The sequence below is a fragment of the Mastigoproctus giganteus genome, chromosome 5, assembly GCF_048544385.1.
Source record: "Mastigoproctus giganteus isolate SK-2022 chromosome 5, ASM4854438v1, whole genome shotgun sequence".
In the NCBI taxonomy this organism is placed as follows: Eukaryota; Metazoa; Arthropoda; class Arachnida; order Uropygi; family Thelyphonidae; genus Mastigoproctus; species Mastigoproctus giganteus.
Window position 1 is genome coordinate 84,240,828 of NC_143579.1, and position 26,875 is coordinate 84,267,702.

General features: G+C 37.7%; 1 protein-coding gene across 1 annotated transcript in view; it reads left to right on the plus strand.

The window, feature by feature from the left end:
• The window catches only part of LOC150085531 (gamma-aminobutyric acid receptor subunit alpha-6-like), a 122,839-nt gene that overhangs the window by 57,196 nt on the left and 38,768 nt on the right, over positions 1–26,875 (plus strand). Inside the window, exons 3-5 of the mRNA XM_090374590.1 lie at positions 13,256–13,323; positions 17,420–17,643; positions 26,554–26,636. Coding sequence (XP_090230716.1) covers positions 13,256–13,323; positions 17,420–17,643; positions 26,554–26,636 — 375 coding nt within the window. The remainder of the gene's footprint in view (positions 1–13,255; positions 13,324–17,419; positions 17,644–26,553; positions 26,637–26,875) is intronic.

Sequence of the window (26,875 nt, forward strand, 5' to 3'; positions counted from 1 at the left end):
TTTCGTCTCAATAAAATGAAAGATTAAGATTATTATTCTCGAAATAGCTAAAGAACAAGTAATCAGTGAGTGGACAACGCACATACAGTTAGAAATGCATAACTGCTTTTAATGGTACCATCTGTCGATATTTCGTGGATCTTGGTTGATCTGCATTTAGTTCCTTGTGTTTGACATTTTCCAAGGCTGTATTCATCATTCATTTATATAAAAATACGCAAGGGACAGAGTGAAGGAGGGGATATGTCGCGCAAGAAGGGACCTGTTATACGGTAGCCAGAGCCGCGTCAGCTATAGCGTGTTCTCCACACTCACATTAGTCACAGATTTATGGAAATGTTTCCTCCAATTGAGTACTATAATTAGAGAACATATAGGCATGGAGCGTCCACCATTATTAACTGTATAAATAATAGAAGACCCTCCACTCGTGGAGAGAAAAAAAAATCGTTCCACCTTTTTTGGTAACAAACACAGATTTGTACTCACCTTGACATTTTGGTTGTGTCACAGTGCAAAAAGGTTAATATAAATCATGAATATTATCTATGCTGTCTTGAACACTAAGACAAAGCAATAAAGAACAGAAAATCTAGTAGATTCATTGGGTGGATCTCTCTCTTTCTAAATGCTGAGGTATGACAGCCCTAAGCACCTTTGAATTCTATGTTGTTGATATAAACATAAAGATACGAAGAATTCACCCCAGTTAATTGTATAAACAATGGAATACCATTCGCTCATGGACTATATTCCATGAGCGAATTATATATTCAATTAATTTATAAAATATACAATATTTGGTCAGAATAAAATGAATCCCAATAACAATGAAATTGGTTTTATTTCGGCATATCGTAAGGGTCAAAATAAAAGTACAGTATCTTATATATTTTAGTATCTGATAGCATGTCCTTTTGAAATGTGAAGCGTCAGACACGAGCTTGTATTCAGTGATCCATTAAATTTTAGATTACTGATTATCTAATAATATCCAATTCGTGTATTTCATTGCTTCAGATCACCCGTGTTCAATAATCGAGAGAGGTTTACAGTGCTTGAGCTCCCCACACACATCCTCTTTTGCATTCATATCGAGACTTTGCATTGAAAGATTGAAATCCTCTTCTGGTCCCACTTGTGGCACGGTACATCATCTGGCCTGAAAAAACCGCATATTAAATTTGACACTGTTTTTAAATAATCCGCTAAAAGGATATTAATACATCCGAAGTGGATGCTTTTGGAGTTCTTTTCCTGACTTTCTCCAAATCTCTCTACACCGAGTAGCAAAGAAATTTCTGGAAAACCTCGTCAATAATAAACTCTAATAAAAGAAAACCAGTCTGTCGCCAAAAGTCTTCCGGTCTTTTAATTAGTTGCCCAGCCCATATTTCGCCGTATGTAATGTTTAACGCAGTTAATAGCGAATGTCGTGGCTCCGAATACCAAGCGATTTTGTGATCAAGTGTCTTTGCCAGTAAATTAGCACTCTTTCTTGGTGAAATAAAATCGTTTCCTTATTTTCAACATTATATTAATACTCAATTCATTCAGTAAAGAAAGCACTTTACTAGATCAGAAGGAAAAGTAAACTTCTTTCTTCTCTTAAAATTTTGTTTTATTACTAACCCACTGCCGCTTGGTCACAAAGATGGCACTGCTCCTGCCTCCACGTGGCGGGGCCGGTAACTTGGAGGGGGAAAAGCTCTCCTTTCCAGGGCAAAATGGAGCAAACAGTTCCTAAAACAGAAATCCACTGGATGCATAGATGACACCCTTAGAGTACGAAAACAGTCGGAGACTGACGTAGCCAGAATTAGAACTCCATCTTTCCTTATTATTCACTCGACCCAAGAAGAACCTATTGGCAAATTCTCGCCATTTCTAGTCTAGAAAGCATAATAAGTACCCCAAAACAGTTCGTCGCTTAAGATCAGGAGACTTACTGGTTGACGTTGCCACTGCTCAACAATCTGAGTGGAATTTCTTTTACAGCTTCACCACACGTTTCCCTGAACACGTCAAGAGGTGCCCACTGAATGGAATCTCATAAACGTGTCAGATGAAGAGCTGGAACATGGACTACAAGATCAAGGAGTAGTAGTAGTGGCATACGATACAAGAAAGCAAATGTATGAGCTTATGCAGCATCAGCCAAAAAAAAAAAAAATCACACCATTCCCTCCAAATGCCTGTCCAGTTCCTCCTTAAATTTATTCAACCTATCAACTTCCACAACGACAGATGGAAGTTTGTTCCAGCAATTAACCACCCGCTGGCTAAAGGCAAATTTCCGCACATCTAATCTACATCTGTCTTTTCTTAATTTGAATTTATGCCCCCTTAGGTTCGTAATCTGAACAAGTGGAAGGATCCCATCAGAATTCAGCGTGCTCAACCCATTCAAGGCCTTATACACCTGAATCAGATCACCGCCCAGGTGCCTAGTCTCCAGCCACTGCAATTTGCAGAACTTAAGCCTCTCTTGATAAGAGAATCCCTTCATTCCCCTCACCAATCTTGTTGCCCTTCTCTGTACACGCTCAAGTAAATCTACATCCTTCCTAAAATGAGTCCTCCAGACCTGTACGCAGTACTCAAGGCGTGGCCTAACCATTGCCTTATACAGAGGGATAATCACCTCCTTTTTTTTCCCTGCTAGCAAAATTCCTATATATCATTGACAAAACCCCATGACCTGCCCTGGCAGCCTGTCTGCATTGCTCAGAAAACTTCATATCTGCCTGCACAATTACTCCCAGGTCTTTTTCATTTTCTACCACCTTAAGTGTAGTACCACACAGTTAGTACGTTTCTCTGGGGTTACTTCTACCCATATGCAGTACTTTGCATTTGTCAAGGTTAAACCTCAGTTGCCACTTCTTAGCCCATCTGCCCAAATTATCTAGATCCTGTTGCAGTAGCACACTGCCATTACTGTCATTAACAACCCTGCCAACCTTTGTATCATCTGCAAACTTCGACACTAAGCCTGATATACCTTCATCAATATCATTGATAAATATACAAAACAACAGTGGACCCAACACCGAACCCTGTGGGACTCCACTAATAACATTTGTCCACGAAGAGCAGCACCCATTGATTACCACCCTCTGTCTTCATCCATTTAACCATCCTTTTATCCATTGTAGCAACTTACCCTTAATACCATTCCGCTCCAATTTGTACAATAATCTTCCATGCGCAACAGTGTCAAAAGCTTTCCTGAAATCCAAATATATGATATCAAAATTATTTTTTGCATCCAGTTCCTTTGTAACCACATCATAGTATCCAATCAAATTTGTCAGACAAGACTTTCCCTTAACAAACCCATGCTGTGTCAGAATTATTGCTGCAGTCTTGTCTAGATGATCCTGCAATGCATCTTTAACCAGCGACTCCATTATTTTACCCGGAACAGAAGTTAAACTAACTGGTCTGTAATTACTCGTGTCACCCTTCGATCCCCCTTTGTGAATTGGGGATACATTTGCACATCTCCAGTCCGTGGGAACCTCCCCTGAGTCCAAGGATGCTCTCATAATTATGGCTAACGTTTGCTTAGTTGCTTTGCCGCCTCCTTTAATATAACTGGATAGATCCCATCCACCCCAGGTGCTTTTCTTACGTTTAACTTCAACAGTTTCTCTTCCACTTTGCTCTCAGTTATTACAAAATCATTAATCAATTTCAGAAGAATAATGACAAAAAAAGACGGCATAGTGGTTCCTACTCGGAACATAATACTCACTTTCGATAACCCTAAACCACTAACAGCAATCAAAGGTTATCTTAATTGCCGTGTTAGAGCGTATATTCCAAACCCCTTATGCTACTACAAGTGGCAGAAGTTTTGGCAATCACAGAGAGTCTGCAGAGGAGCAGCTGCCTGTGCCACATGTGGATCCATTGCGCACACAAACACTGAATGCACAGCTACAACATCTAGTTGTCCAAACTGCAGAGAGGCATCCGGCGTTTTATAAGGTGTGTTCCCTTTGGAAACGTGAAAAAGACATACAGCGATACAAAATTGAACACAATTTCACCTATCAAGAGGCCAAGAAATCTTTACCAGCCCTGAATACTAATAAATCAACTTATGCACAAGCAACAAAAAGACATATCAATTGCAACCCAAACGGCGGTAATCATACCACCAAGCGAATCGCTATCTCAGTGGGCAAGCTCAGAAACGACTAGCAAACAAAGTAAAGCCATAAATATTCCAATTAGTGTACAACCAGATGCCTCCCCTCAGCAAAACACTTAGAAGGTAGCTCACAGCGAGATGAGCACGTACTTGAACTTTTCACTGACGAGGATATGGACACTGGAAAACCATACTTTCCAAAGAAGGGGAAAGGGTTGAGCGAAACAAGTCATCAGCCCCTCGAAAACAAATCGCGGGTTCTACTAAACCCAAATAATGCTTACATTTCTACAGTGGAACTGTAGAGGATATCGCAGTAATTTTAATGACATCCAAGATATGCTCAGACAATATGATCCCATCGCTTTCTGCCTTCAGGAAACCAACCTAACCCCACATAACTATTTCTCTCCGGAACTATATAATTCATCGGCAAGATCGTATTGTACACAACCCTAACAATCTGGCGCATGGAGGTGTGGCATTGATAATCAACGCTATGGATGTCAACGTTAATTTTGATTTGACTATTGTCTCCCTATACTTGCCTCCTAATCAAAAAATAAGCTTCACCGACCTAGAAGAACCAGTGGTACAGCTTCCTTAAACCTACTTTATCCTAGGGGACCTCAATAGTCATCATACGTTATGGGGAAATCAAAACATGGACAAATGAGGACAAACTGATTACTCTCAATAATGGCGCATACGCATTTACCTACAGGATCTACTTCGGCAATAGCCTCCGTAGCCAGGTGGGCAGGAGCAGCAGTGCTTAGCACACGCTTCTTGATTAGACCGGGGTTCGAGCCCGTGACCACCAAATACGGAGGATACGGAAAGGTCAGGGAATGACCACCGCATATCCCCTGAACAATATGGCCTTAGTTTCTAATGCTCCTAAAAACCAAATAATAACAACAACTTCGGCAATTGATGTCTCTCTATGCTCAGCATCCATATATCCTCTATTTGGATGGACTATTCCTAGCAATTCATTAGGTAGTGACTGTTATCCAGTGATATGCTGAATTAATACAAACATCTCCCATTTTTCTAACGGAATTGACAACTGGATCTTTTTTAAAGCCAAATGGGATATATATATATATATATATATATATATATAAACAATTAGCAATACTGGAAGAAAGCATGTCCAGCAAACATCCATTAACTTGGCCACAGATTATACATCTATATCTAACCAAATACTACAAGCAGCAGACCAAGCGATTCCAAAGCAATCCAACAAAATATCAGCACGCTCAAAATTTTGATGGAATAATGAATGCAGCACGACTAAAAAAGAAAAGAACAAAGCATGGACCATCTCAGGAAGTCTCCAACAACTGCAAATCTCATCCGCTTTGAACAAGCCCGGGAAAAAGCAAAACGTATTAGGCAGAATAGCAAAAGGGAAGCATGGAGACGTTTCGCCTCCACAATTACAAGAGCTACAAAAACGCAAACGATATGGACCAAAATACGACGTGTGTACTGAAAACATCCACGTATCAACCTTCCTATACTAACTGTAAACGGTTGTGATGTTACAAAACTAGTGGAAATTACAAATGAATTGGGCCGATCATTCATGAAAATCTCAGCCACGATATCTTACACACTTCATTTTCAAGTACACAAGGCACAAACTGAGAAGCATTTCACCAACTTCGAATCGGCATCTAGTACCGCATGCAATCTTCCTTTCACAATGACAGCATTGCACCATGCTTTAGCCACCACCAAACTCGGTGCACCAGGACCAAATGGAATATACTATATCATGATAGCCCAACTTATTGAACCAGCCCTTAAGACATTGTTACTTTTTTATAATATAATTTTCAAAGAGAATACCTTCCTGGACAAATGGCATCACGCTTATGTTTTGGCATTTCCAAAAACCAGGAAAAGATCCTACAAATCCACAACACTACCGACCTATTGCACTCAAATCTCTCTATGTCTCTCTATGCAGCTCACCAGCTGCATGAGAAAGGTCCTGGAACCAGTGGTTCTAGACCAAAAACTTACCTTCCTCGAACAAATAAAACAGCTCTGGATTATTTGCCTTAAGAAGCTGAACATCTTAAGAGTACTATCTGGCACAACATGGGGAGTCGACCATTGCACGCTACTGCATTTGTATCATGCATTAATACGGTCACGTCTAGACTGCGGCTCTGTGGTCTACAGCTCTACTAGACCAAGTGCCTTACGTTGGCTTGATCCCGTACACCAAGTTCTCTTCGTCTTGCACTAGGGGCATTCCGTACATCGCCAGTCCAGAGCTTATATGCTGAAGCAACTGAAACCTCCTTTACGTCTAGGCAGGCCGACCGAGCTAGCCAAGTGGGTAAAGTGCCTGCCTGACAACCCAAAGGTCGCGGGTTCGAATCCCGCCTCGGGCATGGATCAAAGCACTGCAAAAACCTTGGGAGGTGCATTGTGGCCACAGAAGCCGATGCGCCAACAACTACCAAAAAAAAAGAAAAAAACATCTACGCAGACAAATGCTTCTGTTAACTCACGCAGCAAACGTCAAAGGGCAACTGGACAACCCTACTCGGAATGGACTTTTCAGGCCCAAATGGGAGAACCATTGGCAAATTGACCTTAGCACGATACAGCATGCCACTTCGCGTACAGTTCCACCTTGGATGTATCTCATATCGTTGGGGAAACACACCTTATACCAACAGAACATACTGCAAATTCATGCCACAGTGAGAACCCAGCATACAGAGTACATGCTGTAAGATGTAGATCTTACAAATATAATATAAATATCTGTTTTGCTAAAATAAATCCAGGAAGGGCGATGGAAAGTGACAATTAGAATTAATGCCCGATTATTAAGTAGGTATTAAGATTGGATATTTAGTTTTAATGTAAATAAGGTTAAAGTTGGAAGAACACTGGATTTAGTAATGGGCAGTTTTAGGTGTGGGAATTAAAATAGGGGCTAAATGAAAACAAGTAATTTCGAAAATATAAGAGAGCTAATAGGGACAGCAGGACAGTAGAAGGTGCCGTTTGAGAACAGGCATGAGCGGGTTGCTGAGGGCAAGAACAATAGGACCGTGAAACGGGATTACGATGCGTCTCTTTTGATCTAAGCCACTGTTAGGAAGTAAATAAGAAATGAGTGGACGTCCAATGTTCAGGTCAAAATAAAACGGCGTCAGGATGACTGAATTTTGGATAAGTTGGCCATATTTAGCAGAGAAAGTGTGAACGCGAAAATGAGTGTTCTGGAGATTACCGGCAAACATGAAAGGGCCATACTGCCGTGAGAAAAAAGTTTGAAATTTCTAGAGAAGGGTTGGTTTGTGCGCTAGGGCGACAGCTGGGGTGAGTTTTTTTTAGCAAATAGGAAGGAATGAAAAAAAATTAAACAGTATGGGGATTGGTTGGAGTCCTTGGGGGAGGCGTTCAAACTTGAGAGGGAAAGAGTAAAGTTCAGGGGAGTAATTTGAGCAAGTCTCCACTCTGTATCTGAATTCTCTGTGGTCGAAGTTCACATCTCGTGGTAGTAGGATGAAGAAGAAAAAAAAACGTGACAGAAAGAAAGCCTGGTCCGGCATTGGAAGGCATTGTGCCCAAGAAAAGAAAGAAAGAAAGAAAGCCTGTCTGCCACGAAGGAAGCCTGAACGCAAGTAAATTGGAAGTAGCGGCCATTCCCGGAATGTAAGTCTGTTCCTGTTTTTTTTCTTGAATCCTGAACTTGAGGACTCATAATCTAGCTCTGTAAGGAATTGAGTGATAGTCCTTTTAAAAAAAGAACATTCCTGTTGTATTAGGCAAATTAGTTACTATGGTTGAGATAATTTGTTATGAATGTAAATGATTTTGAAATAATGTAAGGATGGTACAGGGGTAATAAAAAGAAAGTAATAGTATAAAGAAATTATATTTATAGGGGTAGTACTGTAAGGATATGTTAACCTATATCATTAAATTAGGCCAGGTGCCAACACTAGATAACATAACAGTGAGGTGTAAAGAGAAAGAAATTTTATTCATAGAGAAACCTCATGAGTAAAGAGGGATGACAAAGATGGTAACTAGAGAGTAATTAAGGTAGAATGCGGGATGCACAGGGCGAAACACTCAGCTCACTGTCCAGCATGTACTAATTGATTGCCCCAAATACAATACTGATCGATAAGCTATGTGTACCTCATTTTCCACGACAAACCCCTCTTTCAGCATTTCTGACCTCCTAGCAGACACGCCACATGTAACCGAAATTTTTATTTTCCTCAACCACATAAAATTGTACAACGCAGTATAAATTTGAATAATATCTATGCAGATATAACTATGTATTTAGTATCACCATAGTTAGGCGCATTATGGCCTTTGCTGCCCTTGAGCCGTAGAGACTACAAAAAACAATGTCGTGAGTAGTAACGGACTCTAGAGGATCAGGGTCTCCTCGCCCTCTAGAGTCGAGGAGACCGTGACTTTGTATGGGTTCTTGGTACACTGCACCCGCAAGTGTTTTTAGTTCCCGATGGTGGCTGTTCACACCGGCGTTTAGCACAGAAATTTGGAAATTTTTTGCATTGACATCACATGGCCTTTTTCGTCTTCCTACACCACACTCAATGGACCAAACACCTATAAGTAAATGAGGAATTATTACCTCGAAATCCAAATGTTTTCGACATTTTTCCACCACAAACGAAGAGTTCAAGTTTCCGTATTGTTACTCATCCCACCTCTTCAGATATAATATTTCAATCCACCTGACTTAGCGTTAATTTTATTCTAATCGGGTTTATTGCGGAATGCATCGAAACCTTCAGCAGTGAAAATTATCTCATATTTGGTGTTGACTATAAATTTCAGTATCGATGTCTTTAAGATGATCGAAATTCTGCTGCACCTTAAATCAGGACTTTATCACCAAATTGTTTGAAAGTGATAGCGTTGCATTATGACAATCTATCTATAACTGACATTCCCTCTTGCTAGCTTCATAAGATCAGTTCAATTCATGTTCTATGCTGTTTGAACCACATCCAGTTTTTGCTATGTATGCTTTATTAATATTGCTGGATACGACTTTGAACCTCGTGTATTTCATCCGTAAAATACAATGCTAGGTTCCTTCAGAAAGGATTTTATACTCGGCACCTTTCTTATAGTTAATACAACGTATTGGACAATGTGCGCTGATTTGTTTGTTTCTGGTTATACTTTCTATTTCTGTATAAATTTAGAATATTTTAACGCAAATAAAAGTTTTATTTTTCCCCAGCCAAAAGAAGCAAATCGACAATAGATTACTTGAAGTTTATCATTACAATGGAGTGGTACATCATAAGCTTAGTTACTTTATTACAGAAACGACAACTTAATATAAATTTCCGAGGTCTCGAATTTGTAAATCACAAATAAAAATGTAGAATATAAAATTGTGATTTAAATATAAAAGAAAATTCACTGAATGACTAATTAACCAAATGGACTCAAAATACTACGCATGTAATAAATTATATATAGGACCACAGTAGTGCAGATGTGGCGAGAATGATTCGAAGAGGGACACGCAACCGCCTAACGTGCCAGGATGGGGAGACCACCACTGTTTGATTATAGAAGTGAACGGCGGTTAGGTCATGCTATACAGCACTACAGCACAACAGACGGCTCACGAGACCTCTGTTAACGACAGATTACAACCAGGCACACAGAAAAACGTTTCCGAGTACATCATCATCCAGTGTGTTCTGGATTCATCAGCTGGATGATGGCGTACCCTGATAAGCCTATAGAGTATGTGACCTGTTGATGTGTCCACTTTGAGCAATCAACATCTACATCACTGTGCTTCCTTGCCCACTGCCCCTTTCGCCTGCAGTGGGCAAGAGCAGCTCTACATCCTTCCTAAAATGATGCCTCCAGACCTGTATGCAGTACTCAAGATGTAGCCTTACCATTGCCTTAATCACTTCCTTATCTTTGCTAGCAAAATTCTTATATATCAGTGACAAAATGAGTCCTGGCAGCCTTAGAGAACTGCATATCTGATTGCCCAATTCCCCCAGGTCTTTTTGATTTTCCACTACCCTGAGTATAGTACTGCACAGTTGATACGTTACTCTGGGATTACGGCTACCCATATGCAGTACTTTGCACTTGTCAATGTCAAACTTCAATTGCCATTTTTCAGCCCACTTGATTAAATTTTCTAGATCCTGTTGCAGTAGCATACTGTCATTAGACGATTGGAAAGAAGTCGTTTGGTAAATAAAGGTTCCAACTGCATTATTTCTATGGATGAGTGGATATTCCAAAGCGAGCAGGTAAGCAGCTGCAACTAGACTGCACGGTTGTTCGAAAACAGTCTGGCATCGGTGATGTCACGGTTTGTGGGACATTTTCATGAACATCAGTGGGTCCCTCTCATCCCCCATAGAACACATTCTCACCCAGCATTGTTTGGAACTAAGTTTTGTCCTATATGGTGACAGGGCATCCAGATGGTTGTTGTTGTTATTTGGTTTTTAGGAGCATTAGCAACTAAGGCCATATTGCTCCAGGATATGCGGTGGTCATTCCTTAACCTTTCCGCATCCTCCGTATTTGGTGGTGACGGGCTCGAACCCCGGTTTAATCAAGAAGCGTGTGCTACGCACTGCTGCTCCTTCCCACCTGGCTACGGAGGCGCCATCCAGATGGCACTGGACTCTTTCAACGAGACAATACTCCGTATTACAAGGCCTGCGTCACGTAGAAATGGTTCTAGAATCAAGTCGCAGTATTTCATGTCTCTCGCACCGCAATATCCCTCAACTTAAATCCCATCAAATATTTGTCGGATGCAGTGGACCGCAGCATTCCGTTGCCGAACTACAGAAGTCCTTTTGTCAAGCTGGTCCAGGATATCTGAGAAAACTTTCTGCAGTTTTCTAGAGTCGATGGCATGTCGGGTGCAAGCGGTTATCACGATCAAAGGACGTCCAACACCCTGGTCATAATGTTTTGGTTCATTAGTGTAGATTTCAGTACCATCCATTGTTGTCCATCTTATCAGACCAAGAAACTTATCGGTATTTGGTGAATTGCATAAATTATACGCGCTATATAAGCTGTTGAATCACACTTGGATACATTTATTATCCAATTGTGATTCGATGAAATAGATAAAGAAATTATTGAATATATATTAATTGAATTTTAATGCTGATACCGCATAAACTTTATTTTATGGGATTAACTTACTTCCAACCTAAGAGCAATAGATGAACATGTGGAACATGAAAAGTTTGAACTATTTTATGAAATTTATACAAACAAGAATGTCTTTTCGTCCTTTACCAACTCAGACTTCACCAGAGCCAGGGCGATTGAACTAACCACACTCTCTTCTTTCGTCCAGGGATAGATCGAGGACTAATTTATATAATATTTAAAATGAATAAAATTCTAATTATTCATACTATGAAGAATATGCATTTTCATTACAAGCTGTTTATGAATTTCGATTTTTTATCCTTCCCGGAAAAACGTAATTTATCTCTTGTTCAAAACGACTCCAAAATAGATTAAATGCTAATTTTTGTTTTTATTTTGTCCTTCCTTGACTAGACTTTGTGAGCTCCTTCCTGAACGGATTGTAGTTTTAGAAATGACAATGGGAACCTCATTTACATGGACAACGTCTTAATTAAATAATGCTGTTTATATGTCGCGAGCGAAAGTTGTTGTATGGTAAGAGGAAGAACTGTGGCTTTTGGTGAGCGTTCGTGTTTTTATTGAAGTATATTAAGCAGATCTGATATTTAAGCGAACAGTGACCAATTACTTCTCCTTTGACTAGGAAATGGTGGCCTAGAAACGATGGAAAATACAGGACACTTAGTTTAGTTTCAAAAGAAAGCTGCCAGTCTCCGATTTAAAATAATGATCGATTATACCAGAAATGAACGCAAATAACATATAAAATGTATATACATAAAAGGACACCAGAAAATAGCAAAAGACAAATCGAAAAACAGAGAAAAATTGGAGAGAGATGCTCCAGAAAAGTAATAAATAAATTATAGTTTTTATTTGAGCGATATATGCTTATAAAAATCGCCAAAAATGTAATGTGCCTTTGCAACTTTCAAAAAAAAAAGTTATGTAATTTATTTATTTACTATGCAACTTAATACAGCGGTATTAACGCTATTTCTGATCAATATGGTAACGTTCATGGGGATTTTATATCTTTTATAGAATGAAAAGCACAAATACGCGAAGGAAGGTTATAGTTGGTTAGGCAGGGGTTTTTGCCGCAGAGATTAATTTGCCATAGTGCGCCAGTCCAAGTGGTTTGTAATGTATCATGCCTGGAAGAGTTCCTTTGTGTACACGAGCTGATTTGCATGTCGTGCAAGATGAAAAACTTGAGATAAGTCATTGGATAAGTCATTTTCCATCCTCTTGAGTTCGGCTAACTAGTCCCGATTGAAGAGTTTCCAGGTCCTCTATGAGATTTGAATCGGAACCTGATGCCTTAATACCTGGGCGTTAAGGAATACTTTCAGTCTCGCCGGATTTCAAACCAGACCTTTTCTAATTAGAGAAAAACAGTTTTATATTATCACGAAAGAAATATATTAACTTTTTAATGAAATAATGTATAATAAACCTATGCTGAAATTTATTATTGGATTAATATATTATTGGATTTTATTCATTTAACCACTCTGCATGAATGACTATATCTTAAAACACACACTTAATAAGTGTGTTTTAATAGAACTTGAAATCCAAGTCTACTCCTCAATTTCTCTCTCCTTAAAAAAAAGAGTAATTTAAAATTGCAAATAGCAACCTTTATCCTAAAACATTTATAAACGAACTCCCCCCTCTCCTTAGTGTGTCTTTTGGGGATTTTATAAACCAAATTATTTTAAGAATTTTAAATAAATGAATGGAAAAGAGCTTTAGGTGTATTTTGCGCTTCATGTCCCTGAAATCAAAAATCCAGCCAGCCCTGTATGTTATGATGTGGTGGAATGAATGATATTCGTGCATTTGAATAATGATGATGACCCAGAAGTGATATGATTTCTTCTCTTCCAGGTTCACCTATTGAAATATTAACTGACATCGAAATTCGAAGCTTCGGATCGATATCGGAAAACGATATGGTGAGTTCTTCCTGTAATTCTCTTGTAGCAAATGACCTAAAAATAAACTTCTAAGTGTGGAAGGCATTTCGCATATCGGTCTTTATATTTCGCTACACTAAAATCTTCATCTTTTTAATTTGAGACGCGCATCTCCTTAAAGGACCAGTTACTTGAAAACATGATAAAATTATTATTAATGTTTTCCAGCGCGATTTTAATTTTGTCATTCGATTTAAGCGCCATTCTTTTCTTCATTTCTCTATCTCCTTTTGTATCTGAATGTCCAATATTATTGCTATTAATTCTAAAAATTCGTGGGTAGAGGATTGATTTAATCATTAATCAACCTTCAATTTAAACGTTAGCATTTCTTCTTTTCTCCTTCTATTGGCTTATTACTTAACTAATGAATTCCCAAATATAATTATCTGGTTACTAAGTATTTTACCTATATTAGTCTACAGATAAAATAATTAAAGAAGTAAAAGATTGATTGAGTGCAAGCTAATTGACGCTACCTAAGAACCACAAAATATAATGTTTTATGATCCGCAACTTACGATACAGAAACCGATTGATCTATGAGAGATATTTAAAAGTTTGCAGTAACCTTAATACTGACACTTTCTCGGTCCAATATGAAATGGCATAAACGAGAGTGGTATTCTTTGGGGAAATTCAGCAGAATACTCTTTCTGCAAATACAAGATAAATTTATAAGGTGCATCTGTAAATTTAGATCCTTAAATATAATTAAATAATCACTTTCCACGTGAAAAAAATTATAGTTTATTGGATGGTAAAAGAGAGAGATTTGTACAGATTTCTTAACTCAGTAAAATACACAAATAAACTGACCTGGCGATTTTGTTTTGGAATTTTACTGAGGAATTTGTCTTCTGGCCGGATTAAGGGTTCTTATTAAAAAGCTTAGTGAGATTTAATGACAAACCGTATTGTTGAAGGCAAGAAGACATTTGGACTATACTGCGATTAATACCACTTATGGTGTTATTTGGTTCTTTCATTTTTGGATTATACGCGTATGTGACTATAGTTTGGTAAGTAATAGTCCAGACAGAACTTCCCCTTGGGGGAATACCAGCAACATTGTCCATGGGTGTTGTCTTGTATTACTCTGTCATGAAAACGTGATGTTAGGCGCTATAGGATACTTCCTTGGATCAGATAGTAGGAATGGGGAAGGAAATGGAGTTCCGGCATACTGATGATATTAAAAATAGCTTCGATACCTAAGCATGTGATGGTGAGCTCCTCCTGCTATTCGAAGGCAGATCACATATTACATTTGATTCAAACGTAATATGTGACCGATTTTAATATTAGATCTATGGTGACTTATCTCCATTTTTTTAAATTGGGCAGCATAGCTTTTTCCAGGATTCTGAGTAATTGAACTCGGTGATATAGGCCTCAAGTGAGGAGGCACAGGACATTTCGAGCTTTTTTATGTGATTTCACTATATGATTGTACCAGGCTTGAGGAAATGTTCTTGTGATCAGAATTATTCTGAAGATAGACCGCAGTGGCTGGTTTATAAACGGTTTGAGACATTTCATCATAAATGTGGCACTTTGTCAGTCCCAGAAATGACAACTGTCAATTTCTACCCCTCAATTGAGGGGTAGAAATTGCGATATGAAGTCCAGGACATCTTGTTGTGATTAATGGTCAGGTAGCTGAAGAGTTCTCAGGTATTCCCCAGGAGTGTTAAATCTTGTAATATACTCTAGCCACTGGGCTGGATCTAATTCGCTGGAAAAGTGATTGGTTCTAAATTTGCACGGAATTTTTTCCTAGCGTAGTTGGAGAAAACGTATGCCGTTATAGCTGTTGACTTTTAACTGTTAAAATGCTCTCGCGCAAGATGTGTGGTCATTGACCGCTTGAGCATTTTTCCTTATTTGGTATCATTTCTTCTTTAATTGAAAAGGTCATATTCGTTTCTACATTCCACTTCCACCAAGCCTTGAGGAATGGTGAAATTGTTATTTTTTTTGAGGAGGCATATTGTGCTATGATAAGCTTGATTATCAGCGTTCTCACTAGCTGGACATCACATGTTTCCAGGACATGCCAGGGTATGAGGGTGATGGCTGTGGAAATTTTAACTATTCACGAACATAGGACACATAATTATTAAATAGTGGGATTTAAAATAGCAAACACCTATCCTAGATATCTTTGTGATAAATTAATATCTGCTGATGGCGGACAGTATAGTGACAGTAAGTAGAACGAGAAAGTTGATATAGAGACTAAAATACAGGTGGAATTTTGATTACACAAGCCAGAGATAACAGTGATATCCAGCTTGTTGTTGAATATGACGATGGCAGATTTAGGATCTGTTGCAGAGGACTGGATGATTCTTGTAGTCATGGGATATCCCATAACTTTGGAAGATTGCCCATAAATATGCTTAGAGACATAAGCTTCCTGAATGCATATAATATCAAATAAATTTTCTGTTGCAATGAGCCTGATCTCATCAGCAACGCATCTAGTGTTGTGCATTGATTTGCATGATTGTAAGTTGGAAGGGAGAGTCTGGTTCGCTGCCTAGCTATGCAGAGAGAGGCTCACTGCCCGTCTTTGGTCTCAAGATCGCTTGTACTTGTACCGCTGGCTGTTCATTATGATTGCCAAACGATGGCATTACCAAGAGACCTGCGGGCCAGATATCTGTGTTTAGATATCTTTCTATATTGGGACTTTTGATCTTAATCCGGAAAGAGGAATAGGATGGATGCCTGGTATGGACCTTTATGGGGGTACCGGGTATGTTGAGCTGCTTCAGAAGGGTTCTACTGTTGTTTCCGGGCACAGTCGACTTATAAAAATGCTGGAAGGCCTTGCCCTCCTTCCTCTACGCTGCACCTTTTTAATACCCAGTGTGTTAGGTTTAGAGCCAATAACTGCATCACGATTCTGAGCTGCTTGGGTGAAGAAGATCTTGTCTTGCTTGGAAGTAACGTTACTGTTGATAGGTGCTGATTTCATTCTCCATGCTCTTGGTTCAACTGTCTTCTTGGAGCTACTTTCAAACAGAATGTTGTTGCATTGCTGTTCGTTGTTGGTTAGAAGTAATGTTGTTGTATGTTTTGCTGCAGATAGCTCGATTTGGACTGTTTGGATTTTTTGTAGTTCAGTTCTGAACCTCTGACGGCCGCTTTAGTTGGTCTTCTGGTGTGTGTGTTCTGATGCATTATTTCTCCTTGTGCAGCTGGTAACTGGTATGTAGTCTGGCTCGGTCTGTTTAGCTGAGAGGATCTGTCACCTCTTAATAAGGAATCTGGAGTTTTTCTTTGTGTGATTTTTTTGAAAAATTCTAAATAGTCATAATTCCTTAGAAATCTGAAAGTGCCGGTCGGAGAGTTATTCCTAGAAACGCTAGAGCTACATTTAGTTGGCTGGACACCGGAGGCACGTATTGGCCTATCACTTAGACGTTTTAATTGTGCACATTCCTTTCGTGGGCAGGTAGAAGATTTAGATTTCTTCATTGTTAGGCCAAATGGAAATTTCCAGACAATTTTTTACAAGTCCTAAGGATACTTGTAGGGTAGATCTATTCTGTAGAAGAGGATGGTAGATCCAGACAGCTTGCTCCACTAGAGGAGCTGTCGTTGATTGGTTGTTCATGTGCAGATCTGAAGTGGTCAACAAGAACTTTCTTGTGATACTATTCGTGTTTCCAAGCAGCTCTCTCTGCACCAGATTCTAAGGATGATGTAACAGTGACGTCCATATACTCCATAGTTATGCATGATTTTTTTTCAGGTAGATTAGTCCATTCTCCATAAACGTTCAAAAACGAGAAGGGCATAAGCTCTTTCTATGAATTAGATTTGTCTGCAAATGTATCGAAATAAATAAGTAATATTTATTGTACAAAGAAAAAAATCCAACAAGCCTTTCGCGACCACGATATCCACTGTGCATTTAATTTTCTTGTAAAAAGTTCTTTAAATAGCATCCATCGCTATATTTTATTCCCTTAACATTTTTCATTTCTTTATTCATCGAAATTTGATATAAGAAAATACTCCAATTAACATTCCACACCTTTTTTCTTTTCCTTTTCTTCAGATATTTTCTATGGACTGCTACTTTCGGCAAACGTGGTTTGACACTCGCTTGAGGTTCCACAGCAGAGACAAGGAGATACTTTCTATGGACTGGAAGTTTCTGCAGAGGGTGTGGACGCCGGATACTTTTTTCTTAAACGGCAAGAGTTCCTACTTGCATAAGGTCACAGTTCCAAACAAGTTTATCCGAGTGAGGAGTGATGGCCAAATGCGATATTCCATGCGGTAAGTTGTATGTCGTGGTAATTATTATAGCTTATAACGTACAAAACTAACTTTCTTTTTGTGACTCGTTCCTTAATTCTTTTTCATAATCCTTTTTCGTTTAATGCGAACTTCCACATTAATCAACATGCCGAAAATTAACAACACCTTAGTAGGACAGTACAAAGAGAAGAAAAGAGCTTTAATTGAAATGTCATGTGCACAAGAATTTGTCATTAAACTGTAATTAAATTAAGAACCACTTTATCCAGATATTTAATTAGTTAAGGCAAAATCGATTAAATTACCTCATTAACTCTTGTCAGTATCTTATCTTCACCCTTATGCGTACTTATCTTTCGATAAGTTGTCAAAATAGATGACATAGCATTTAAAATTCGTGTAATAAGAGGAGTAATGTCTGTACAGAACAAATGTAAGAAATGAAACTAATTCTTTCAAGGAAGGAATGCGACTGGTTAGGAATATATGATAATAAAAGGAAAATCGATTAAGATGGAAAAGATTGGTTAAATTGAGGGAGACATTCGTCCATCGGAGTGAATGGGGTAAAGAATAAAAGAAACTAGGGCAGAATAAGACGAGAGAGAGGAATCAGAATGACTGACTGAAAATGGTGTAGAATAACTGTCTGGGCTACGTGTATCTTAATGCAAGTAACCAGACGAAAGAAAAAGAACTTCATGAAGATTCTAAAAAAGGTTGTTGGAATCTACAGAAATGTATCATTGCGGATGGAGTGAAAAAATCAAAATAAACTTTAGCTATGATTATAATTTTCATTAAATGTACACCAATAATGATTTTGGGAAATAAGCGAAAAAAGAGGTTGGTTCGATTGCTATGATAGTGAACTGAATGTTTGGACTTTCTTAAAAGAAAATAATGAAACTGCAGATGTAAAAGGAAGTAGAACGGTTTATTTTCGATAGTATCGAGAAGCTCCATTTACCCAGAAAGGCTTCATTTCTGCAAATTGCAACGTCTAGAGACTAGGCATCTAAGAGGTGATCTGATTGAGGTGTTTAAGGCTTTGACTGGATTGAGCAAGCTCAATGCTGATCGGATTCTTCCTGCTGCTCAGACCACGCACATGAGGAGGCATAATTCAAATGGAGAAAGAATGATGTGCAGAGGTTTGCCTTCAGCTAGCAGGCGGTTGATTGTTGGAACAGTTTTCTAACTGCTGTTGTGCAAGCGGGTAGTTTGAATGAATTCAAGGAAAAACTAAGTAAATTCTTGGAGGGTACAGATAGGTGAACTGTGTAGGGTTTTTCTTGGCTGATGCTATATATGCTTGCTTTCCTGAATCATTTACCATTACTGCTATTTGTGTCAGTAAAAACCGCATGATTATGTGGTCGATTTGTATGTTTTTTTGGAGGCTGGGGGTTAAAACACCATGAAGACAACTAACTCAGCCACGTTGTGAATAAAGTTCCTTAAAATTTCTCGCTTGAAGGAACCGAGATCTCTTTCATCATGCGTTGGAGAACGGTAATAATAACCCCTCTTCAACCATCGAGGGTAGATAATAAACGAGTAAATAGAAAATATACGTAGTAATATTTTAGTAATAAAAATAAATAAAAAAACAACCAAAAATTTGGTCATTTGTTTAAAAATAAAAGATATATATATATATACTCGTATGTAATCTTTTTCTTTTGTATCCTTTATCCTTTTTTCCCTCCCAGTTATCTTTAAATTCTCTTTCCCATATTTTTTATTCTATCTCTCATATACCCACATACATCACCATATATTAAATGATATCGGTCTCTGATTCGACTTAAAACAGAGCCTTCCCGCCAACGAGATATGATGAGCCACACGATTATGAAGAGATGGAACGACGTCAGTGATGAGCATCACTCTATTAAAAACATTAAACTGACAAAATTATCTATTCAAAATGAGACATTTAGCGGTACTTCTTCAATAGCTGTCGGACGTGGGATTAATTTCCATATCGATTATGCTGCAGCTATATGAAGAGTAGTGTGTCTAAGAAAAAGCTCTTGGGAGTTTTTAGCGAACTGCACTATCGGTAGTTTCTCAGCATCCCGAGCTTAAATGAGGTCTGTTATCTTTTGTCGCTTCCACTTCTTATATGATACTGTAATAGTCAGGCTGAAAGTATTAAATCAAACAGTGTTCAACAAATACTCCAAGATTGTTGCACTTTTTTTCTGAACTATTCAGTCTTTTATAAAACGATGATGCGCTGTCCACAACTTCCAAATCTTTTAATATAGCAGCTGGAAAAATATTTATTCATATAATTAAACTTGATTTAGTTTTAATCTCTAGCTACTTTCTGCATATTTAGCTATACTTCAATAACTAGTTATTTTTATTTATTAAGTTACTCCCTAACTACTCATGTACATGATTGTACCTGATTATTAAATATTATTTCAAATAGCGAGCGAGTTATACAGAGCTCTCTCAGGATACACTAATTAACAAAAATAACAAAACGTGTCTGTTATAGCTGCTTTCCAACATTGTAAAAATAGGAATTATCAACACAAACGATTTTGATTAATATGCAGCCACAGAGCGATGACTGTAAAAGTTGTTTGATACATGAATCCCCCCCTTTTATGAACCTTTAAAATAAACAGAAGTGAATTACTGATTATCAATAAGTATTGCTATTCAGTAAATTAGCATCACTGTATGCGAAATCAAAGAGAAGCATCTGTTTACTATCTATCATCATATTTTTTTTCTTCAGAATCCACACAAAGAGGGTGACATTTCTCTCTTTTAGCGCTATTATTACTTATTCACTACACTTCGTATGTGACGGATCATACAGCGCTTGTGTGAGCCAGTCATCAGTTTGATGTCTACTTAGAATGTCAGAAGAAACAGAAAATGCCCATTGTGCAACTAGAAAATGTATGCTTCAATATTAAATTCATGGTTAGTCTTTCATAAAGTTTACCTACACTTCATTATATTTATTCCCCATTTATGGAGGATAAAAAAATATAAAATATTTTTTCTCTGAGGAACAGTCTTTGATACAGTACTACTTGTGTATTAAAACTAACATTTGACAAATTGAACTGTTGCTTACATTTGTAATCATTAGAACAAACTTTACCTTTTAGTCATTATAAATGTTTACAGACGTAATTAAAGTTAACTGACAGTTGCTTGTATCCACTGAAATGTGCTTCTCCAAAACTGGTCAACCATTAGGTATACCTCTCTAAAAACCAGATTTTTCAATCCCCGAAGGTGCTGAGTTTCTCTGGAGAACTGACGATCTGTTATGGGTGGATAATCGTAACTGTTGGGAATTCACTTGGCATGCCTCATTATTATAAGTTTTAATGTACTCTGTGTTAGAAGAGTTCTGAGTTTGAATAAAGTACCATTGAATAAATTACAGGAAATTTTCTTTAATAGTATATAAATACTATTTATTACTAATATAGAGTTTGCTATCTTTGCCTGAAGGGATTTCAGCAGAGCTTACACAACTAAAAACTCGTTGCATTAGTATCTGGAACATAGCAACAGACGTAGAGGGGTGATATATATGAGTTCATGTGCTACATTTTAAAGAAGAGGGCAAAGGAATTCAGACAATTCCCATATCTTGAAACGAAGCTGATTTTGGCAAATGGACACATATCTTCAAATTTACAACTGATATGATTGTAAATAAAGGACCTTGGAAAACGTTCAAAATATGATGACATTACAGGAGCTGTTGCTTCCGCTTAAAGAGAGATTCCAAGTTATGTGACTGCCAAGATTTTGAATAGTCTGACTTTTTTTTTGCACAAATTTACCATGGAAATTCTGGCAATAAAAACCAACCAACCCGAAAGCCAATAGCGGCTTGCGCGTGATCGGTAAAAATAATTAAAATCACCCCATCCCATCGGGAAATAATTCACTACCTTTCACTAATGATTCACTGACTGGGACACCAATAACGACCCTCCCCTATAGTATATAGTAAAATGGCATAATCCTTAAGCAAGCGAGGAGGGTTAGTAATATTGCTGAGGGAGGGAAAATAATGTACGTTGCGGATGCTAAAACGAAAACGTTACACTTAAAACTCTACAAATTCACAAATCTCATTTCCAAAAGCTGAAATTAAATTTTGTTCTTCAAAACACTGATAATAATATCTACAGCATTCGCAGTCCCAAATAAAATTTTTAAAAAAGGTGTTATCGACAATTTTATCAGATCTACTTTCTCTGGTTTCCCCTTTGAATATCGCTTTACTGCATTGCTGAGGAGCTGTTCAGTGAAGCTGGACGTAAGGGAGACAAATGTGATTTTAGTTTATGAATAAAGAACCATATTTTATACACTGCATACACGCAGGGATAAATTAAGAAAACATCGCCCAATTTAATAATAATATGGGCACACATTTAAAAATCTCGTGCTAGAATTACGTCAATAAAATCTCTGTTCGTTTCATATGATATAATTTAATCATATTGGTCTGGAGGTTCTTTCCGTTTGTAAATAAGTCTTTAAGATCCTATCAAGTTCTTTCGTTACGAACGGAAGAATTTGGTGGGACCTGAATATATTGCTAATTATAGAGTAAGGATTAAACCTAATCCCACTTTGCCATTTTAATTAAACGTGCTCTATTTTTGTTGTAGAATGATGGTATTATCAAGAAGATTCTTAGCTATTTCTGTCCATCTGTGGGTCGATTGCGCAGTTGTCTAAGTAAAAATAATATGAAGTAGTTAACAATAAGATTGTGTAAGGATAAGTTTTGGAGAGGAAAAATATAATCCTTCGATGTCTGTTTTTAAAGCAGAAAAGTTTTGTCTCTTAATTAAAACATCCACTAAATGATGATGAAGTGAGTCTTTTAGGCGTCACGTTCCGTCTTTGATTAAATCTTGGTTTATGAAGAGAAGTGTTTTATATTCATAAAGCGCATTCGATGAAATGGCATCTGTAGAAGATACTAGAGGAAATTAGAAATAAAGAAATCGTTACTGAGAAAAAAGTTAATGTGGTCTGAAGGCAGAATTTTCATGGGGACAAAGTTCATTAAGACAGATTGCGAATACTCTTATTTTATTTATTGGAACACGATTCATATAAACCGTGTATATGACGTGAACCATTGTAATTGTTCAATTCGATTCAGTTACTATTGAGGGAAATATGATTCATCGTTCCGCCGCTTCTGCCCTGTGCACCATAACAGATGTTGGCTGGAGTCTTGGTTGTGAAGAGTTGCAAATTCAAAGCAAACCAAGCTATTTGTCTTTATAACAGCAGTTGATCCAACGTCGAACCTCATTTTCTTGTCCATCTTCTCTTTAAGATTAACTAAGACAGATCTGCAATTTCCTATAGCCACACTTTTCAAACGTAATTACTGCCTTTCTCTGCTACCTGAAGAATGGACAAACTAGGAATGCAATTTTCCTTATCCGGTTCTTCTAACAGGCCTCTGCTGACCGGCTAACTCTTCAAAAACCATTGTTTTAATCTATCTGTCAACGTGTAACCTTTATCCCTAATGGCGTATTTCTCCTTCAAAGTACTCTTATGCATCAATGCAATGTTACAAACCTCGCTTGTAGTTGTTTGTGTTTAAGCAACTTTGGAAGTAAATATTGTTCATCTGCCTTGTCAGGGTTGGTTGATTGCGTGGGATAGCCTCACAACCATCGCTGAGGTCATCCTGTGTCTATAGACTATCTTTAAACCGTGGAAGTTCGGTGTTGACAAATCAATGAACACAGTGGATGAGATGACAGTGACTTGACTAAAAACTGTAGGACAGACGGTGTTGGTATGGAGGCACGTTATTATTCAAGAGGAACCACTTTCCTGAATGCTATCAAACGCTCTTGTAAAAGCTTTGATTAACTGTTACACCTACAGGAACAAATTTCTTTTGCATCGAAAAAGTGATCAAGAAAGTATTTCACTTTCGAATCCTCAGAAAGAACTTTTTTCGAGGCAGTTGATAGGTTTCCCGTCTTCTCTGACGTTATCTGGAAGAACCAACTTTCGTCTCCGGCAATATGGAAGTAATGAAGATCAATGCGTGCTGTGAGATGAAAGAACGTTCAAGACTTTGAAGAAATGTCTAGAACTGGCTCTGCTTCAGATACATAAAATAAAATAAACTATACATATGTCAATCACTTCTGGAACGTTTGGGAAGTACCGTTTATATTTTAGAATAGTATATCTATCATCCAATGATGAAGTGATCTTCGATAGGTATTTGTGATAGGTTTGAATTGCCTCGACTTCAAAAGATAAACTATTTCAACACTTTATACAAAGCAGTAACTATTTTAATAAGTGACCATTACATTACAAATCGTTTACCAGGTTCTTGTTCACAATGTGTATTGTGAGTGTGAAAGCGTTGCATTTTCCCCCTGTGAATTTTATTGTGCTCTGTCTTTAAGAATTTAATTAAGTTATAACGGCATAATAATCATCACTCAAGTTGTATAAAAAGGTCATTTGGTACTTAATGGAAGACCACCACCTGATTCTATTACAAGAAAAATAAAAAGTTCGTACTGAGAAAGCAGCACTGTTTATGTTTAAGGTCATAAGTTAAGTGCCCCTGTTCGCATTCCTCCAAGAATTATTGCAATTTTGATTAAAAAATAAAAATCCAAAGAACTAACTCCGGTTACAGATCTTTAGCAATAAGTCACACGCTGTGGTTTAATTAGACTCTTAACTTATTACGCTTATTGGGGGCAGTTCTTACTTTCAACTCGGTGTAATTACCTGTATTAACTAAGAACCAATGTGTTCAATTAGTAAATGTTCGTATTAACAGGAAACAACCTCTCTTGCTATCCTAGTAAAGTGCAATGCTAACCATTCCACCACAAAATTATGTAATAAAACAGTTTTATGTTTGTATTAACTGTTTCGTATACTGAATTAAATTGTTATTCTCTAGTGGCAATTGAAGATTTCGTGTTTTTGTGATATGTATTACATAGTACATACTAGAGTGTAGTATTCGCATTATAAGTTTGATATGGCTACCAAAAGAAGGTGTAACTTTTCTTCAGATACGATCTGCAATGTTTGTAGATATTGTATAAGTCAAAAGCAATCTAAGAATAACATGATGCAGAAAGGTTGTGGGTACCTCATTTCTGCTGTGATAGTTGCAGGTCGCCAATATAGGGATGGTTTCGTGGTAGTCCGATGCATGCATTTTCTATAATTCGAATATGGAGAGAAGTCACAAACCACCATGAAAACTGCTGCTTTTTTACGATGGATTTATAAATGCTGTACTGCAGATGTTAAGGAGTCTTCCGATCAAAAAGCTGAAACGTATCACAACATACCATCCTCTTTGCTCCGGAGCCACACAATGAAGATCTGACAATCCACCTTTGAGAAGTCTTCAGGATTGAATGTGATGAACAGGATAATTGAGATTACTCCTTAGAGGACTGGTCAAGTAAAGTGTCACATTTCTGTAATCAGCAAGATACTTTGCTCTGACTACATCCAAGACGACGCCCTGATTTCAGCTTCAAGACTTCCACATAGTTAAAAAAAACACATCACCTGTGTAGTGTTGTAGACTTCTTTTTCCATTGTTTTGACTGGGGTATTTTCATAGATAGTTAAAGCAGAAGTTTGCAAGACGTGTTTCTTCACAATGGGACTACACAACACACCAATCGATTTATATTAAAGAAGCGCCTATGGTGCATTCAGGATGTTGGGATTCCTTCGGGGTTTGCAAAGTGGTCTCCCTAAGTTTCCTTTATATACCTGTGGGGCAGTAGGACATCAGATCAGCACAACAGGAGAATAGAATGATATGCCAGAATCAGTTTCAGCTTAATGCACACAATGTAGTAAATAATTCCTTGGTCCTAAGAAACAAAATTATTGCTTCTGTCATTCCATATCAGGCCGGAACTGGAAGAAAAAATGACCGATGCTAACTGAACTTCTTTTCAATCAATTCGCTTTGTAACGAATGGCTTTCTTGGTGATATCGACAGTGTAAATTACAAAGAACTGGTTAAAATCTAATATAAAATGTCATTCAAGCTCATTATTTGCACTCTCACCTGGATTTCTTTCAGAAGAAATCTGGGCGAAGTTAACGGAGTCTTTCCTTTCCCTCCTCCGTTATTGTTACTTTGTCCATTAATGCAACTAGAGAACGAAACTTATTTCTAGAATAACTCCTTTGCTTTACAAATCAAGGTATAATCTAAAAAGAGATCAGCAAATGAATTATGCACAATGCATAACACTAAAAGTATCTTAACACGATTATGGCCTATAGGGAGCATTATTTAATCTACCGCCAATTCTATGAAATAAAATGTAAGGAAATTCTACGAGAATAACGAGTAAACTACGCAACTCCATTAAACCCCTTGCTATTAAAAGTACTTCAAACTGTATTGATAATGCAATTCTTTTCATACATACCTCTCGTTCGTTTTTTTTTTTTTATAATAACAAGGAATAACCATGAAATAATGACTTATAGAAATCTTTGTTTGCACTGCTGCCCGTTTTATTTTTATTTATTTTTTTTCGCATTTTGACCAGCAAATTACTTGGCTTTGTCTTCCACTGATGCATCATCTGTGACACGTGAATTGTGTTGGTTACCTTCAAAATTTGCATTAATTTCCCCCTTTTTTTTAAAAAAATCAGAACTGGCGTGCCCATGCTTAAAGAACGTTAGTGCAATTGTTCTTTTTGCATCAACTAATGCAAAATTCCACACCAGAAGTTGTTGTTAATTTGCAGCCAAAGGATAATACGATCGGTTGTGGTAGCAAGTAAATATATATACAAGAGATTTTTTAAAGTTTGTTATATTTGCCTTTTCAACAAATATTTTTTCGTTTCTTCTCTTTTCTGTAGACTGACCATCAAGGCTAACTGTCCTATGCATCTTCGAAAATATCCGCTTGATACTCAAGCATGCCCGCTGGAAATTGGTAGCTGTAAGTCCATTTACTATATGTTCAAATGCGTATATTATACACTGAGTGATCACAGAATTATGACCACCTACCTAATATTTTCGTAGGTCCTCCTTTTGCTCTCAGAATAGCAATTATCCGACGTGGCATTGATTCAACAAGATGTCGGGAGGTATGGCCAACCAAGCTGTGCGTAATGCGGTCAACAATGGAGGTGAATCCAGACGCCTGATATGCCTTTCCATAGTGTCCCACAAGTG